The following is a 19,602-nucleotide window of genomic DNA, read 5'->3' on the forward strand; positions in this document are numbered from 1 at the left end:
AACTGCTAATGAGTAGATGAAGGCAGGAAAAAACAGAGCGATGTTATGTATTTATTTATTAAATTTTGTCTTTTACTTGTATGTCACTCAAAGTGAAAGTCAGCCTGCAGATTATTAAAAGCACAACTAAAACTTTTTTTTTTGCTGTGTCAGTGTTTGTTATTGCTGTTTTCTCCCTCTAATGACACTGCCGATTACCAAAAGAACAGCCAGCTCCAGCAGCTCTACCTGTTCCTGAACGAACCAATTACAGCAGAGAAAGTCGTGTGGGAGGAAAACTACAAGCAAATACGTGCACGCGAACGCACATTCTTGCATTCGTGCAGTTTTCTCCGAAGAACGATCTCTCAGAATCACGACCACGCGCAGCAGATACAGACACACTTTCAGGAATTCAGCTGGAAAGTTTGCTCATAAACAAAAGTGCCGAAAACAAAAACATGCTTTTCCTCTCAAAACCTTATACACTCAGCATACCGCCAACATCTGCGCTCAATTACTCCAGCTTCCAAACATCCAATTTATCCTGTTTTTTTTCCTCTATTTCCACATATTTTAAAGTTGACTAACAGCGATGGATGACACGACGCAGTCGCTGGACAAAGTTTGTGTGATGTTCTTCCCTCCGTACTTTAAGAAAGTGACCACACTCACCCCATGGTGGGGTCCAGAGCGATGCCTTTGGGGTTGTACAGCTCCTGATCCAGGAGGGTAACACATGTCTGCCCATTCTTGTCACACACGAAGATCCTGTCATCCACGTCATCCACAAAGTAGAAGTTTCCGGTCAGCCAGTCAATGGCCATCTGCTCCACATCTGGATAGAAAAGTTGAAAGTGGGTTGAGGGAGAAGATAGGACACAGAGGGAGAAAGGTGAAGCAAAAACTGTACTTATAATGATTCAGTGACTAGTATGGAACTTGTGGCGTGCGATGATGTTGTTTTTATTTCTAGGAGATGGGTAAGAGGTTTGGCTCGTGCTGCAGCGGTGTGCTGCAGACACTCTCTCTCATGCACACATTCGCACACAGTCCAGGACGTCAGGTTCGCATTCGGATCGCTTTCCCTGACTGACAAACGAGACGACAGCTAACGCCAATTAGCCAAAGTCTAAGTACTGTGTCTGTCACTTAAAATCACTTCAGCAAAATATGAGAGAGCCTGTTTGTTGCTTCGGGTTATGTGATGTTGCCATAGTGGTACCTCAGAGCTGACGTCTCTGTGTGGTTTTTCACTGGGTTTATTTTCCCCAGGCTCCGCTCCCCACACACGGGACAAAAATCAAACACGTCGACGTGTGCGCACAGCACCACACGCAAAGTTTATGGAACATTTAAAGCCTACCAAAGCTCAAATTCAGACCGACATAAAGACTGTAACGTCCCTTCCCCTATCAAAACTGTGCCGAATGCGGTGGAGAGGGGAGGGGTCTGAGGAAGGAGAAAATAGAGTAAAAAGAAACGTTACATTAACAGACCCCCTTCCTCATCAAACAGCAGCACAGCCGCAATGAATCAGAGCCAACAATCAGAGACAGAAAGCTTTTGTTGAAGATGAATGGAGATGGGAGGATATTAAAGGCCTGGAATTATCACTACCTGTTACTCTCACTGTTACCAATTTAAGTACATTGCATTGGTGAAGCACAACGGCAAGAGAATTACGCATAAGTTCTTTATATTTTGCATTTTTATACATACTCTTAATGCTGAAATGGATATATTTTTCAAATACCTTCATTTATCTGGCAGGTTGGAAAAAAGCTCAAAGCTCAGACGAGAAATAACACCAGACACATAATTAAGTAATAATCCAATAATATATTTTATATATTGTAGACTATACTCCTTTTCATATGAGTGCTGTAACTTTTTTACTGTTAATTCTATACTTTTAACAAAGTATACATCATATAAAGTTGTAAAACATGATTAGACTCTTTCCTTCTCAGCAGATTGAACTGCTGGTAAATGAATAAAGTCGATTTCCAATACTGTTTTAAAAGATGTGGCTTAACAAATACTTTTTCCTCACAGTAAAGTGCTTCTCATCACCACGTGTGTTTAATTTTTCTGGTGTTTATATTTGATTCATGGCAAGTTTACAGCAAGCTCTTAAGTCATACTCAAAGTAAGGCAGGTATGTGTGCGTGTGTGTGTCTGTGTGTTGACATTTGGACATTCGGAGGAAGCTGTAGCCAGAACCTCAGTCCTGCATCTGAACTCCCTGCAAGGAAATGACATCACCAGTGCCAGATGGCATTACACAGTTCTAAAATGTCTCACATTACATTTCTTTGCTTTGTCTGATTTTCACCTTTATTACACAGGGGTTTTTATTGGTTACATACCTGTTTAGATTAAATTAAGGCTTAAAGTTAAGCATTATTAGACGTGGGGATACTTTGTGACAGGTGGGCGTCGACACAGGCTGAAATTGCCCCTAAATGACTGCTAGGCTGCTTACTCAAGTCACTGAACTGGACTTCTCTGTTTGTGCTGGTGTCTTTATGCAATTATCTGACAAATGATAAGGCTTGCTGTGTGGGTAATTGTACTAACAGCCAATCTGCAAAGTCTGTGCTTCATTTTTGGTGAGGGAAATTACAGTATTTTATTTGGATGTTACGCAGCACTAATTAGCAGTTATCTGTGTTTGCGGAAGCAGTTTAGTAACTGAGTTTGTTAGCGTTAGTCAAGTGAATTTTATCTGTATAATGCAAAAGGTTCAAAAGTGTTCACAGACATATATATTAAAGACAGCAAAAAAGAAAAAATTGTAACAATGACACAAACAAGCAACCAAAATAAAATCTAGTTGATCCATCTATTGTTTGCCAAAGCCTAATTAGAATGGCTGTGAAAAAGCCATTCCTAAGGGAAGGAAAATGAGCGAAAAGGCTGAAAAGGTGTCCAAATAGCACAAAAACTGGGCTGAAAAATCAACGGCAACAGTTCTTATGGAGCGATGAACCTATATTTAAAGATGGGTTCAGCAGAGAGGTGCAACACCGAGTGTCTAAAGCCATCTGTAAAACATTTTGCAGGCTCTGTCATGGTTTAGGTCTGGATTTCAACCAGTGGTGTTAGGAATCTTGTCAAAATCAATGGAATTGTCAATGTGGAAAAAGGAAAACATCTGATTAGCATGAAATGATTCCAAACACAATAGATCGCTATCAGCCACGGGTCATAGGCCTCCCCAGGGCTCAGACCTCAATATCATCAAAGCAATATGGGGTCATCTTGATAGAGAACAGAACAGAAAAGGCAGCCAGCATCCAAAGAAGAGCTTTGAATGTCCTTTAAGAAACCTGGAGAACTATTCCTACAAAATACTTAAAGAAATTGCAATCTCTCAGGTCCTGTGTCAGGTGTCTGTTTCCTAAGGACTAAGTTACTCCTCATATTCTGTAGATAGTTTTTCTTAAGCCCCTACACCTTTCTTTTTCTGTCCTCTACTTGTCCACTTTCCTCAGATCCTTTTTTAGGACATACTGGACTGCATGTCGAAATGTGTCAAGTCTTCTACAAATTTGGGAATCTACTTGTTGGTGCAGAAATACTAGTTTGTGATTCTCTGTCAAAGACATCTTGAAAGCCTGGAGACCTATTGCTCATCACTTTCAAAAATCCGAAAGTCTGGCTCCATGGAGGCAAAATATTATGCAGTCTGTGCAGGGGAAACATATGACAGATGACTGACTATGAAATCAGCCATCTTCATGCAACCGACCAACATGAAATGATTTTTCTTTGCTTTTAGTCTCTTGAGATGCCACAGAAACAAGCTGTGAACATAACCCTTTGCTACTTTTTTACTTTTACTTATGCAAAACAGCTGAACACTTCTTCCAGCACCAGCAAACGTACCTGTAAATATTCATTTTGGCATGGCAGATACAAACTATGCATATACTAGAGAGAAAGTAAGAGAAATCCTGGTGAGGCAGGCTTCCCATATCACAAGGCCTGTATTTTTACAGCTGCTTTGGCTCAGCTCTCCACAGAACTATCCTAACACACTCTACGCAAACACTTCGTATGTAGGGCTAAAGTCATACTGTAGGGGTCCTTGGACGCAGCACTCGGAGGTTTGGGTGGTGGTGTAACATGGCAGTATGTTTACCAGAGTGATCAGGTCCCCGTGCTGACTTTAGGGGAAATCTGAGGATCAATTTTCTTCAACCAGGAAAGAGACGTTTGGGTTCGGGAAATGATGAAGCAGATTCCTTAGTATAAGAATGCAGTAAAAGTGCCCATAGTGAAAATTCACCAGCAATGAACCAATAAATCTGTTTAAACTCTTGTTTAAAAAAACATAACTCACATTTTTTGTGAAGAGCTTAAAAAACAAAAGGAAGGGAAACGGACCACCTTCAAATATTTTGAGCCTGAACAAAAGTGGAAAAGGGATAAAAGAAAAATGCAGCCGTACAGAAAAAGAGAAAGACAAAAATAGTGAGAAAAAAAAGTGAGAGAAGAGAAGAAAGATGGCGAGGCAGAGATCTGATTTCCACTAGGGAAACTTGGCAATTGTGCAGCAGCATTTCTGAGGTTTATGGAATCAGCGGCCGTAAGTCCCAAAGGTGCTCTTAATTTTTTTTTTCTCTGTTTAAATGCTTCCAGCTGCCTCACAACACCGATTCCCAGATTAAACACTGGGTAAACAACTGAGGGAGAAAAGAGGAGATTGTGCAAGATTACTGAAAACCATGAAAAAAAAAAAAAGGTTTTCCTGCACCTCTGCTGAGCAGAAATGGCCTCAGCAAAGCCACAGACTTTTCTATCTCCTCCCATTCTCCTCTCTCTCCTCCTCCATGCATCATCCCCCATTCCTCCCCTTTGTCTGTTCCCAAGAGGTGGGAAAACAGTCTGGATTCATTAACTGCAGCTCTGTCTGTCTGAAACTATGCTATAAAAAACAACACCGTATAATTGAAAAAACAGAAACAGCTGCCTTATTCATTTAGCCTTCCTTTCTCTAAACAACTCATTTTCTTCGTGTTTTTGGTTCGTAGGCTGCTCCCCATTGGTCTAAGAAAAACAAGTGCATGACGAGCTAATGGAGTTAAAATTTATTTCTAGGAGCTCAACAACGTTTTACACAAGCAACTGCGCACGTAGGAGGGCAGTCACGGGGGCCCAGCATTGTACTACGCCGCTAACAGAAGGACGCATTAGCGTGCTTCTATCAGTATCATCACGTTTAAAGCGGCAGATATGGCTTTGAGACTTCATGGCTGTCAATTTGAAATGTTTGAAGCTTTAACACCAATCCCTCATACTGCACAACCCAGTCTCCGTGTTAAATAAGAAAAAATATGCAAACTAAAATGAGTGAGGCGGGTAAAGGAGCAGAAAGGGAGCGAGGGAAACTTAAAGCTGACCAAGTGTTGAATGGAAAGACTTAAAAATGTGCTGACTGGCTTGCCTTTTAACAGCACATGACCCTTTAAGGAGATTTCAGCCCAGTGTCTGTCCTAAGCAGCGTACTGTAGCTGGTTGTGCAAGGGTAGCAGGTACTTTGGCTCTTAGAGTACAAGCTGAGATGAGGGGGGCTTACTGGCAGCTCCGGGATCAGCCCTCCTGTGCATAGCATGAAGCATCAAAGGCTGATTTTTAGTAAATGTAAACTTATCTCTGTTTGATTTCATTTGAGCTCTTGGGTACCAGTTTAGACTGTCCTGCTGCTCTAGCGTTAGCTCTGGATGCTTGATTTGTATTTTGCTTCAGTTTCATATTTGCTCGCTTAGTGTCCTTGTTGTTTCCGTCTCTACTTCCCTCTGTCACGTCTTTCTGTGTTCCCTAAAAAAGGGAAATATGTTTGGTATTTGTTTTTCATGTTACCATGTCTCCTTGACAGAGCTTGTGTGTACCACAAGTTTTGTCAAGTCAGTTTCCTTTAGAAAGGTTTCTAACTGAGGAAGGAGACGTGGAAGTATCTGTGTCGCAGTCATAATAAGAGCAACTCTAAATAAATACTAAGGAAATGCGCTTCTGTGCTTCCTTTATTACCTCCTTTAGCAGAGGATACACTGGACCATCCTTCATGAAAGAGGATAATGCCATCCCATCATTCATAGATAACTGACAAAGTTGCGCAGATCACCTGCATGTTAATTATAAATGCATTTTCCATTTCGTGCCATAACCTATTGATATGGTTTGAATTTTGAACAGGCTGATAAATGCGCAGCTAATCTCTGAATGCCACGCCGCTGCAATAAAATCTGCTTCTCGTCAAACTGTTATCTTGCATGGAGATTGTATCTAAGCTCCACAAATCAAGTTTACATTGATATTAATGGATCAAAGTCTGGTAAAGGTTCTGTATCCTTCAGATTGCATTAGTGATGTCTGTTGCATTCTAACCTTTAGGAGTATCATCAATTTATTAAAACAAAACAAAACAAAAACATTTTAATTCAGTCACAGAAATGCTAAACAAGGAGCTGGAGAGGAATTATAACTACCCAGCAGGCAAAACTAAGAAAATAAGATTCATTTTATTTTATTGGCAACAAGGCAGATTTATTAAGGGGGCCAAATTAGCACGGTGCTGCAATCGCAGGGTGATCTACTAAGTTGCATAAAAAGTTGTGCAATAATATTCTGCCAAGAGCAGCTCAAACTGACATCTCTGATGAGGCAGCCAGCAACATACTAACCAAAACAATACAGCAGACAAGTGAGAGGCAGCTGATGAGAGCCGGTATGTTGCTGATATGATGAAATGAAGGTATTGATGCTGTGCCATGTAAATGTGCACATTGCTTTGTTTTTGTTTTTATATGTTTTTTTTTTGTTTTTTGTTTTTTTTTTTGGGGGGGGGGGGGGGGGTGGTAGTTACATGTTGAAACATTCAAATGGCTCGTAGTAGATCCTTTACCAGACAGAAGCAAAACAAAAAGATCAGGTAAGGCGTGCATGTTGTAGTCCATCTACTGGATGTTGTAGTTTCGACACTGCAGATATCTGACATCGTGGTGATAAGGAGCCTAGGCTAAGTAGGCTTAGCCTTATCACGTCTCCTGCACACCTCATGACATTTCCCATTGAGGTCAAGGAAAAGTGTTCTAGCTCATGCTTTCAGCTTCTCTGTGATTTCTATTTAAGCCTTAATTCAGCTTTGTTAGTTTAGTTAGCTTTTAGGGTTTTTTTGTTTGCCTACTCCTCTGTCATCTTTTTTTGGCAGCTCCTTTTATTAACATTTTGCTCACAGTAAAGTTTACTCAGCTTTCTGAGTGTTTTTTTTTCCGCCTGTATATTAAAAGGACAGTTGTTTTCTGCAGAGCCACGGTGTAGAATAAATGGTGCAGAACAACATACAGTTTATTAAGTAAGAAAGTGCTGAGATAAACGGAAAAAAAAATCATCAAATGTTAACAAGGTATTTTTGCAACTTTCCTTTTTAAACAATCCTCTGACCTCCATCATCGTACATCAAACAGGAACAAAGGTTCTAAAAATGTAAATATTATTTGGAAGCTCCGGCTTTTTGGCGTTAACGCCATGAAATTTAGTGCGGACATTAATGTGCCAGAAAGATGGATCCTACCTACTTACACTGCAAAATCCCAGGATTTTTCCTCAAGCTGAGCAGGAGGCAGATGTTTGTGGGTGAAGCAGTAGTAGCATTACTTTGTAGTACTTTTGTAGTAGTATGATTATCAATATGCATATTTGTTATATGCTTTAGTTTGTGCTTTGTGTATAGGAATGCTAATTATTATAGCACACTTTAAACGTGCTGTATCATGGCTATAGACTTGTTCTGTCATCCCATTAAAAGTTTGCCTGATTTTAAATTTGTTTATTTCAGAAACTTGTGAGTACCAAAAAATAAATTTAAAAAATAAAAAAGGCAATGTGGCTAAATAAGAGAGTGACAGTGTTCACGGGTGGAGACACATCTGGACAACTCATCTGTGAAATAGTGAGGTCATGAGTCACTCTGATCACATGTGCGTCATTTCCTATGTTAATCCCTGTTACTGGATCCTGCTGGCTCCTTTGACGTTAACTGTAAGTGTAAATCTGCTCCTTCCTCCTTCCAGCCTGTACAAAAGATGATGGGCAGTCCCTTCAAATCATCATGTGGAACGGATGACAAAAACTCTTGCCCGTTTGTACTGTATATTCTTTACACGGCTCAAAGTACACAGCCATAAATGTTTGTTTTTTTTAAGTCATTATAGTATAAAGATCTACACATCCTACAATATTATGTAGCTCATACCCAGCAACCCTTTTGTGCCTCGGATATGCTTGCTTTAATTCAGCATATTTTGATTTGCCTCATTAGCAACCGAAATGCATTTTCCATCAACAACAATGACACAGAAACCACAATATGGTGACAAGGATACAGAAAAAGCAGCGCCCTTCGATTGCTTCCACATTTACAGCATCTCTAATCCTGCATCATCTGTCATGCACATCCTGTCCTTGCTCTTCAATGCAGCCAGTGCTCCATTTTGTCAGTGCGTGGGTGCGCACACATGTGTCTGTGTCTACAAACGAACATTGCAGTGTGTGTGGGCGTGCATGTGCGTGGAGGACAGGCTTGAGGAAACCAGCTGAGGTTGGTGGAATTTCCTTTATGTAAAAATAAATAAATAAATAAAAAAATGCTTCTGGTTCTTAAATTGGCAAGTCGGTTGTAAGGTTCTGGTTACAGCTGCACAATTATAGCAACTGTGATAATTCTTGTTTTTGAATGACTTTGATCATAATTATTATTATTACTACTCGCAAACACTGTATCCTTAAAGGCAAGCTCTGTAATGATGTAGCACTTTCTGTAATTTTGAGATGGGCGTTATGATGTACTGATGTGCTCATGACGAATGTAGCAATAGCGAACAGACACAGAGAAATGCTTTTTTATTTAGTTTTTTCTACTCTGATGACAAAATCCCCCATTTTTCCTGCTCTAAGCTTGTCTAGTATCATCTGGTTTACAACTAGCACATTTCCAAAAGACAGCTGCACCACATTGTGTGTGCATGTGGAAACCAGAGCTCGCCTGTCTGTCACTATTCTGCTTCTATACTTTCTATGACGGTCGGCGCTGAGCAAGTCCTTTCTGTCATGTTACTTCATTCGTTTAGTCACATGGAAAAGGAATGTGGAGAGAGTGAGAGACAAGTGGTTGCACTCCAAGCAGATGTGAGGGGAGGAAAAGGAGAAGAACAAAACTACATGCTACATTATTCTATAGGGCTGCTTGAAGTCCCGAAATCAAAAGTAAAGTGAAAATATGTGAAAGTTCACACAAGGAAGACTGTCTTTAATGTGCACCCTCTTTCTCATTTTCCGCTCAAATTCAGTCAGCGGACTGAGGGCGTTCCCCTATTTCCAATAAACCGATTCGATTTTGTCACGACCTTCGTGAGCACATTATCTTCCCTCTGTTGAATTTTAAAACTCCTCATTTCCCCTGCTGCTGTAAGGAGCTACTTAGTGTGTCAGATCCCCTCCAGTTCTCATCAGAACCAATATCCAGAGGTCTGCTCGCTAAGCTCATCAAAAGTCCTGCACGCCCTCCCATCTCTCCCAGCCAGTTCTTCAATTCTTGTCATTCCTTCATCGAGTTACAGCTCTGTTGGCGCCGCTCAGCAATTATAAAGTACAAATGAGACGTTGCGTACTTCTTCCACTTTCTCTGGTGCACTCGCAAAATAGGCTCGCTTTCATTTTAGCCTTCCCTTAAGGTGACGGTAAGAGATTGTGGGTAGAAGCACGCAGTTTATTTTCCGAAAATAAATGGAACGGCAAAGTGAGGGAGAAATTCAGCGTTGTTCTGATTCAGGGCCAAGTCCCCGATTAATGTTTGCAGCTACGAATGATTACAAACCACCTGTCAACCAACTTCCCAAAAGATGTTGTAATGAGGCATCGCAGGTGGCTTTCTCAAGATGAGATTTCTGTTTTTGTCGCTCTGTTTTCTTCTGACTCATTGAAGACAAGCTGCCCGAAACCAAGCCACAGTATGACTAGAAACAGGGTGCGAAGCAAAGGAGCGATAAAGGGAAAAAAGAAGGTAAGAAAGACGGTGTGACTGCTTGACCTGCAGGGTGTCTACACTCAGGAACATGCAAGTTCTCATGTCTGTATTCAGTGACTCTCCTCAGGTTTTGACTTTTAGTTTCATTGTTACACAAGTAAGGACTCTACAGTGTTTTTTGAAAGGAGACTTAAGCCATGGAAAAATACAGCTGCTTCTAATGTGTTGCCATAATATCTGTGACTCACTGTGCACAGAGCCGAGAGAAGCTCAGCTCAGCTTTTGGCCCAGTTTCCGGACATTTTTTGTTACCCTATTTACATTGTGCTTTAAGTATTTATTTACCCCTCTGATATACACTTTCATGTTCTTTAACCTTTAAAAAAATTGACCAAAAAAAACCCCATTTGAAAACGTCTTCTTCTTCTTCTTCTTGCAGACTTCTCTCTCGCTGCCCCCGAACATGCCTTCCCCCTCTCCTCTTTTCTTGTCTTTGCCAGGCAGTTTCCACCAGCACCCTGCTGGCCAACAGGACCAGACAAGAATTTAACTGGGCCCTCAGCTGATCCGGTATGGAAATCTTACAAATGAGTCACATGTTTAATTTGGTGAAAATTTTTATGCTGGGTTCACTTTGTGACACAAGTGTTCCCGTTTATCTGGGCTTGAGACCAAAACTAGGAGAACACTGCTTTGTGGCCCCCCGTGGCTGACTTTGGTGGGACTGTACTAATCGGATTAAATTACCCCAAGGTGTACGACAAGCTCTGTCAAACTGTCATCTGAAAAATGCACAACCAAGACAAAAATATTAAATCAGGTTGGAGACCAGCTGGAGAAAGAAGGCTGGTGGATGGATGTTTATTTGTCTATCTGACAAAAACATGGTTGTATGTTCATCACACAGAAAGACGCCTAAATCACTCCCAGATAACAATGTCCACCTTGCTGCAGGAGAAGTAATAAGTAGTAAGTAAGTAGTAATGGATATCTGCTATGTCACAGCTAATGCACGCATTACATCAACAATTCATTTTAATAAGACCTGCATGTATAACGGAAGCACTTTTCTATGCAAAGCTACAAAAATGCTGAAACGTCCCTCCTCCTTTTCATATAAACCAAGAGAAAAAGTCTAATTATCATTTCTGGAGTGTAGTGCATGCCTGTGTTTTTGACTATGCCAAAAGGCCTACAGAAGAAAACTGAAAAGCCAAAGCTTAAAAGATCCCAAGTGGTTTGGCAGATTGCTATGTAGCCACAGGTGGTGTAAAGTGTGCCTTACTGAGCTAATTACACTGAGCAATTACAGCAAAACATTTTCGCGTTGAATTGCTGTCAGAAACAGAATTACAATACAAACACATAAATAATACATTCCCATATTAAAGTGTGAGAGAAGGCTATAGAAGACCATTTTCTGGTGCACGCTCTGGACTATGCAGATAATACTGTGCTGAGTTTTTTGAGCAAGTTCTGTAGCTCATCGAATAATTTGAAAAGCATTTAAAGCGTAATTTGTAAACATTATAAACATTAAATGGTTTAGCTGTGATGCTGCGCTGTACTTACGGTGCAGGCTGAAGGAGATATTGATGATTCTCTCGTCCGTGAAGCTCTTCAGATTGGGGATGAAGGCACATTTGAGGTTTGTGGACGAGGGGGAGTCTCCTACATGGATCCAGCAGACCTTTTCCTCAGCATAAAGGAAGTCCATGGCGGTGGTTTGTTTGGTGCTGGTAGACAGCAGATTGTTGACTGTGGTGCCGCTCAGAAAGGTGGCGTTTATGTTCTGGGAATTGGCGATCAACAGGACAGGAAGACGCTCTACTGGCACTGGAAAGAAAGACGGACATAACTAAGAGTAAACAGAATGAACGCGAGGAGATCATCAATATGCACTCAGACAACCTGGTTCACTCTACAGTTCTACTGCTGCCTGACTGTACTCACCATTCTTGGCCTTGCAGGAGCGGTTGTCTGGCTGAGACAGGTAGCCTTCCACACAGGAACAGGTGTAGGATCCTTCGGTGTTAGTACAGTTCTGACTGCAGGTCCCGTACAGGCTGCACTCATCAAAGTCTGAATCCAAGAAACCGCAGATGGTGTTATTAGTCAGTAAATACACCAAATAGCATCAACAACTCAGAAATGAAAGGACAACATAAAAGGATAAAAACTTGACAGTATAATTTTAGGAAAAAATGCTGATTAATATTTACTTTCAGTTTGCTTAAGCTGGCAAATACATCTCTCATTTGTTTTTCATGTTCCCACTGGCTTCTAATTTCTTAAAGGTGTGAGTATTTGTAGATAGACACCAGGTTTGTTGCAAAAATAACCATGATATAAATGGGTTTACAAGTGTTGCTCATCATTGCCAGTAAGTCCTCCAAAAACCTGCCAAAATGCAACATTTTCAAGACAGACTTTTGCAGGAAATGCTCCACATGTTTCTCAGCACCCAACCCACCCGCACTCAGTTTGGCTTCTATAAAACCTGAATAAACTTTGGTTTGGCTTTGTAAACAACATGTTTATTACTTAAAAAAATGTGCGCATAGGACAGAAAGATGAATCACAGACTGTTTTTCTGCCGTGACACGATGATTAGACACTTGCGGTCCATACTTGACTATCGGAATTTATAGGAACTCACCTTTGCATGTCTTTCCATCTGGGCTGATCTCATAGCCAGTCTTACAGTAACAAGCAGGCCCTGCCGGAGTAACGGCACAATGCTCCTTACAGCCCATGTGTGAGCAGTTGGTGATATACTCTGAAATAAAAGGAAAGAGAGCAATGGAAGAGAGGAATGATGAATAAATGAACACTAAAAACAAACGACAGCTTTTAAGCATGTTCGTCTCCTGTTACTTATATTGCTACTGCACTGAAAATGCTTCCTCGGTGGTTCTAACGGGGAAAGGGATTTGTAATAATTATGCAATAATCCGTTCAACACACTCAGATATTATACTGTGATCACTCAGCTTCCATTCATCTCACTCAGTACTGTCTATCAGAAGACACAGAGCTTAGAGAATGCCTGTAGGTATCAGGCACAGGTGCTGCTGAATCTGCTATCGTACGCTTTCGTTTTAGAGCTCAGCAGGGTGCTTAACTGCATAAAATCTTGATGTGCATTGCTAAATTGTTCAATTTCACCCTCTGTGGCTTCCTCCCGACTGTGAAGAACATATAAATAATGGGCATGAAAAATTTATAGTCAGCTCAGTTATATCATCAGTTAAGACACTAGAGCTGACAGAGACGTGATCTACAGTTTCCTTGGCTGCTCTGTGCCTCAACATGTCCCTGAAAACAAAAACAACCCAAAAAAAACCCCTCAAAAATAAATCAAATCAACAATAACTGGAAGTAAGATTAAAAAAAAGATTCAACAACAAGTGGTTCTCAGTAGAAAAATAGATACAGGGGGGTTTATTCAAAATATGACTGTGTTTGTGTAAATGGTACAAATGGTTCCCATTATAATTCTGCTGTTGCATTAAGGAGTTTTCAGGATCAAACTTTGACTGTTCAGCTTAACGGAGGAATCATGAGACTTGGTCAAACTAATGTATCGAACATCTAGTAACAACTAATGTACCAGCCTCGCCCTAATATGACGAGAAATGTTTTAAACTTACAGAGACAAAACTCAAACACACGTATACAGTCATATGAAAAAGGTTTTCACACGACTCTGTGCAGTCCTGTGAAAAACTAAGCACACTCCATGTTTAAGTAGCTTGACAGCAATAATTTGGAAGAGTTGTTTCCTATATGACTTCATCCGTTTCTCACATTATAGTGAAGAAATATTGGGCCATTCTTCTTTCCACCATTGCTTCAGTTCATTGAGGTTTGGAGGCATTCGTTTAAGGACCCGCCACAGTATTTCAGTCAAGTTGAGGTCTGGACTTTGGGTAGATTTTAACTTCATTGTTTGCTTTTTCAGCTATTCTGTTGTAGATATGTTGCTGTGCTTCAGATCATTGACTTGTTGTATGACCCATTCTGGGGAAGTTTAAGCTTTCACAAAGCATTTGACTCCAGAATACTTTGGTACACAGAGGAGTTCATGCCCAACTCAATGATTTCAATGTGCCCAGGTCCTGTGGCTGCACAGCAAGCCCAAATCGCCATCAATCCACCACTGTGCTTTACTGTTGGTATGAGGCATCTGTGCCTATACGCTGTTTGGACTTTATGGTTTGTCACATTACCCTTGGGTAATTCAAAAGTAGAAAGTAAATTTAACAGCAGTGGCAAGTGCAACTGGCGAAGTGATACTAATGATTACAGGGGTAGCTGCAAAGTAAACTCTAAATTGGGAGAAATGTAACCCATTTCACTAAAGTTATTTCTCTGGAACTCTTAGGCTACGTTCACACTGCAAGTCTGAATGCTCAATTCCGATTTTTTGATCAAATCCGATTTTTTTGTCAGCTCGTTCACAGTACAAATAAAATGCGACAGCAAACGCGCTTTAGTGTGAACGCTCAAAGTGGCCCGCATGCGCAAAAGAAGATGTCACACACAACGCGCTCTGTTTAGACCCAGAGCAAGCAATATTGTTTGACTGATGGCCCTTAATATAAATACTTCGGACTTCACGTTTCCCAATTTTTGCTTTAAGTTATTTTGTTATTTACATAATAATGTGGATAACCTAATAATTATCCTTATTGCTGTTTTAGAGGAGCGGTGCTTCAAAGGATAGTTGCAGATTTCTGTCAGAATCTGCAGATTATACAGTACAAATAAAATGTTCACGTTTCTCCAACGTTGTCTTCCCAACAGTTTCACTGGATGGCCAGGAAGCGTTCGCGATGTCTTATTGGGCGCTTCTCCAGCGCTGATAATTGGCGTCTGTCTTGTGTCAGTGACGTAAAAGATGGATTTAATGCGACTTGACTGTTCAAACAGCAGTCGCTTTCTGAAACATCGGATATGTATCAGATTCAGTACCACATACGAAAGTGACCCAGATCGGATTTGAAAATATCGGATTTGTGCCGTTCACACTGTCATAGCATGATCGGATATGGGTCGCATAGGGTCAAAAAAATTGGATTTGATGTGCTTTCGCCTGCAGTGTGAACGTAGCCTAAATCTTCAGGTCAACTCACAGGTAATGCTTCAAATCACTAAAGTATAACATATATATTCTAGTGATCTTAAGCTTGATTGTTTTAGTTCTAAGTGAGTAAGAGAAGAGACATAAAAGAAAATAACCAAATAGTCCCACCTAGCATTCAAAATCAATGTCTCAGTGTTATCACAGACCATCTCCAAGGCTACGTACACGTCTGAGATAAAAGAGTACAAACATAACATCAGGAGAGCTTTCAAAAGAGCAGGGAACACGCCATGAGATATAAATCTAGACATGAGTCATAGTCAAACAAACGCACAGCAATGTCAAACCAAGCTGAGATCTATCAGTCACAAGTGATTCACTTTTCCCAGAAACACTGGAAGACTCTTCACACTAAAAAAAACACCTCTAGAAAGAGAAGAGGCGCAGTCAAAGTGTCGCATTTCTGAGACAAAATCCCACGAGTCTGTCGCAGTGCTGTGCAAACCTCTGAACTACTGACCGAATGAATTTCTTAAATAAAAAATAAACTTCATCTGTAAGCGCTAAGCGGGAAACAGAGAAGAAACCACAGAAATCAGCAGATTTTTTTGGTTTGTGCATTTTTAAAGACGTTACCCCAGACCCCTACATGAGAAAGGGATGAATTCCCCCGTGTAACCACTGTCCTGCTGACAATCCTATGAATACACCAGTCTTTCTCCTGATCTCAAGAGACTTGCTGAGACAGCCACAGTTGAAATTACAGACATGCTCGGAATTTTCCAAAACAAGTCGGAGCGCCGAGCAACTGAGATTAGTTTAGAAAACCAACATGGGCAACAATGTAAACAACCTACGGTGAGAGACACGGCAAAATATTTATTTTGAATTACATAAAATGCAGAATGCAACCTTAAAATCAGTCAGATGACTCTTAAATGTAACACCTGATGTCTCAAAAAAAGCCTAAAAAGTCATCAAATAAAGATGCAATTCCAACTTTAACCCTTAAGTTTAACTTTAACCCCAAGTCACAGGCCCCAAAAAGATTTCTTTCTTCTTCTTTCTTTTTTTTAATAGTGCAGAAGGTACCCCTGGATACAGGGGCATCCCATATGCTGACAGTTTCATCCCAATTATGAGGTGAACACACACACACACACACACACACCTACACACACCTACACACACACACACACACACACACACACACACACACACACACACACACACACACACATATACCGTAACGAAGTCTTGCCAACCTGAAAGCGCATGAAAATTTGATGCCCCTCCCAGTGGCTCTTTCCGTGTTTCTTCGATAAATATTTAATCCCAGCTCATTTTTAACTAAGAGTATTGGGGACACCCAGAAAAGAATAAAGGAAAAGAATGATGGACGGACTCTTAGGTGAGCGAGGTGGTGAGCAAGACAACGAGGTTAGATATTTAGTTCAGAATCTAAGAAGCCAAATCTCACAGCTTTGAAACGATTATTCTAATATATTAATTAAATATTTTCATCTAGCAGGAGTGGGATTTTTGTACAGGCCGGATGTGAGAAAGGCAGGTTTCGGTGTGTGTCCTCCGCAGTAAAACTCTACCATTATTGACAGTTACGATTATTAAAGACACTCCAGAGGACAGGTGAGTGATGCTGGGTTTGTGATGTGTGCTGACTTTTGACCAGCGCCACATAAAGCAGTCTGATTGATAGTCCATCATCAATTCTGTTCCTCTGCTGACCTTTAAGTTAAAGTGCCCAGGTTGAGTTCCTTTTAGATCTTTACCCTTTCCTTCAATAATATAAAAGTGTTTTGCACAATCAAATTCAATTTTTTGAAGCTCTTTTGAGCTCAATCAGCAAATTCTTAAAAAAGAAATAGAAGTCATCATAAATTACTTCCCAGTTTCTGGTTTCAAAATGACTGCTTCCCTAATTCAAATCATAAAGACTTTATAGCTCTAAAAATACACACAACCGCAAAATACAGCACACAGAACCGGTGGGAACATACGCAGATGGCAGCACAATCCAATGTTATAACATGAATGTGGTAAATCAACATGTTGCTGCGATGTCAGCGGTGCTTCACGGCGTGCACATATCATGGGTGAAGACTGTACAATAAATAAGTAAAAAGACAGTCAGACACCATTAGTTTCACACAGATCCACATCTGTAAAATTAACCTACACAGTCTCATACAACCATATTGCATATCATAGACGAGGGCAGAATTATGAGCTTCCCTATGAAAATTGTATGTAGTTAAGAACAAGAAGTTTTCAACATAGTTTTCCAAAAATCCTAGTTTAATTTTGGACACTTTCATTATTTCACTTTACAAAAACCAGAAACTGCCAGGGTCAGTGCTCAAGTCTTAACGACCTATTTATACTGTGTGTAAACTGGAAGATAACCCTCAGCTTTCCATAAAAAGGTCAGTTTTTCAGGAGGCCAGTAATACGGACCTTGGTAATCTTTCTTATATAAAAATGTGGCTTAAGTGATACCTCTGCAGTGTGGTCCTTCATCCCAGCCATCAGTGCAGTCTGAGACCCCATTGCACAGTTTGCTCATGTGGATGCACAGCTCTGTTCCTCCACACTGGTATTCATTGGGAGGGCATCGTGATACCGTGCTGTGTGGACCTGAGGGAAGACAAACACAAACACGGTTGACTGACAATGTTAAGTTGTAGTTGTTAATGCCAGCTTAATCTTTACTATTTCCACATGTCGGTTTTATTGTCCTTTTTCTGTAACAATGTGTTTTACTAAAATCCTTCTTTGAACTTTTGTTCCCAAATTTTAGTGCTCGCTGCAGTTTGCTCCAATTTCCAGTGGTGGCTGAAAATCCTTCTGCATACAGGAAGTCAAATTTCTGGTGTCATAGTTTGTGGAAGTAAATCTCACAGATGGATGCAGATGCAGTACGAGTACACTTTGTAAATGTTAAACTCTGAATTTAATAACCTCTCATCCAAACAATTTCAAAGTTGACAGTACTTTTCGGAAGGTTCCCACTAATACATATTCTATGAATTAATATATATAAATAGCAATAAATTGCAGACAAAATCTGGGATGTAGCAAATATGATTTCAGAAGGTTCAATAAATGCTCCATTTTCAGAAAATTTGGATTTTTGTTTCAGGCTTCTGAAGGGTTAGTCATAGACTTAGCAAAGCGTTGGAAACATTCCTGAGATTTTGGTCCGTATTGACATGATAGATTCATGCATTTGCTGCAAATTTGCATATCTATGATGAGAGTCTCCTGTTCCACCACATCCTAAATGTTGCCCTACTAAACAGATCTGGTGAATCATGAGGCCAATTGAGCACAATTAACTCATTGTCATGTTCAAGAAATCAATTTGAGATGATTTGAGCTTAGTGACACATCCCGCTGGACGCAACCATCAGAAAATGGATACACTGTGGTCTTAAATTGATGAACATCATCATCAGCAATCCTCAGGTAGGCTTTGGTGTTTAAATGATGCTCAGTTGCTACTAAGGGACCCAAAGTGTGCCAAGAAAATATCCCCGACACCAATATAACAGATTGGCAGCCTCAAATGTTTATACAAGGCAGGATGGCTCCATGAGTTTACGTTGTTTATGCCAAATTTTCACACTACCATCTGAGTGTCGCAGCAGAAACTGAGACTCATGAGACCAAATGACATTTTTACCAATCTTCTACTGTTTGGGTAAACTTGTGAATTGTAGCCGGAGTTTCCTGTTCTCAGTTGGCAGGAATAGAACCAAGTGTGGTCTCTGCTGCTTCAGGGTTCGACCTGTTGTGCATTCAGAGATGCTGTTCTGCATATCTTGGTTGTAACAAGTGGTTATTTGAGTCACTATTGGCTTTCTATGAGCTGGAAGCAGTCTGGCCATTCTCCTCTGTCTTTTGACATCAGCAACGCACCTGAGAGATGGCTGTGTGGGAAAATCACAGCAGAAATAATTCAGACCGGCCCATCTGGCATCAACAATCGTGCCGTGTTCGAAGTCACTCAAATCACGTTTCTTTCCCATTATGATGCTCAATTTTAACTACAGAAGGTCATCTTGCTCGTGTATTCATGCCTTAATGCTTTGAGATGGTGCCATGTGATTGGCTGATTAGTTGTTTGCATGAATGATTTGTACTGAATAATCTGTACGTATATAGATAGATCTACTTTAGTTTATTCAACATAGGAATATAACCCAAACAAAGATTAATTGGTTACATTTATAATTGGTATCACTTGTATATTTAGTGCCTACATAGTTAAACTAAATAAGATAAGTCACTCTGCTTGGGTTTCCAATAAGAACCACTCACGGCAGGAATAAACACAAGTGTGATGGATACCAAAATTGTACTGTATCACCTCATCTGTGAAAACACCTTCAGCTGTGCCATTGCAAACACTTGTTGAAAGCAGCTTTGTCTCAAGCCACAGAGACAGCACAGCCCAAGAATAATCTTACCCTCTGGATCT

General features: G+C 40.5%; 1 protein-coding gene and 1 long non-coding RNA gene across 6 annotated transcripts in view; both read right to left on the minus strand.

Annotated features, from left to right (window-relative positions):
* Positions 1-19,602, minus strand: part of lrp1aa (low density lipoprotein receptor-related protein 1Aa) — a 102,757-nt gene that overhangs the window by 49,324 nt on the left and 33,831 nt on the right. For all 5 annotated transcript variants that reach the window (XM_085160784.1, XM_085160782.1, XM_085160781.1 and 2 more), the window contains exons 3-7: positions 17,619-17,756; positions 12,672-12,791; positions 11,966-12,094; positions 11,585-11,848; positions 655-817 (exon numbers count right to left, since the gene is read on the minus strand). In XM_085160784.1, coding sequence (XP_085016910.1) covers positions 655-817; positions 11,585-11,848; positions 11,966-12,094; positions 12,672-12,791; positions 17,619-17,756 — 814 coding nt within the window. The remainder of the gene's footprint in view (positions 1-654; positions 818-11,584; positions 11,849-11,965; positions 12,095-12,671; positions 12,792-17,618; positions 17,757-19,602) is intronic.
* On the minus strand, positions 15,293-17,612 carry LOC146518660 (uncharacterized). Its single transcript, XR_014874248.1, has 2 exons — positions 16,353-17,612; positions 15,293-16,272 (listed from the first exon to the last, which is right to left on the minus strand). It is a non-coding gene; the product is annotated as an uncharacterized LOC146518660 (long non-coding RNA).

The sequence above is a fragment of the Neolamprologus multifasciatus genome, chromosome 5, assembly GCF_963576455.1.
Source record: "Neolamprologus multifasciatus chromosome 5, fNeoMul1.2, whole genome shotgun sequence".
In the NCBI taxonomy this organism is placed as follows: Eukaryota; Metazoa; Chordata; class Actinopteri; order Cichliformes; family Cichlidae; genus Neolamprologus; species Neolamprologus multifasciatus.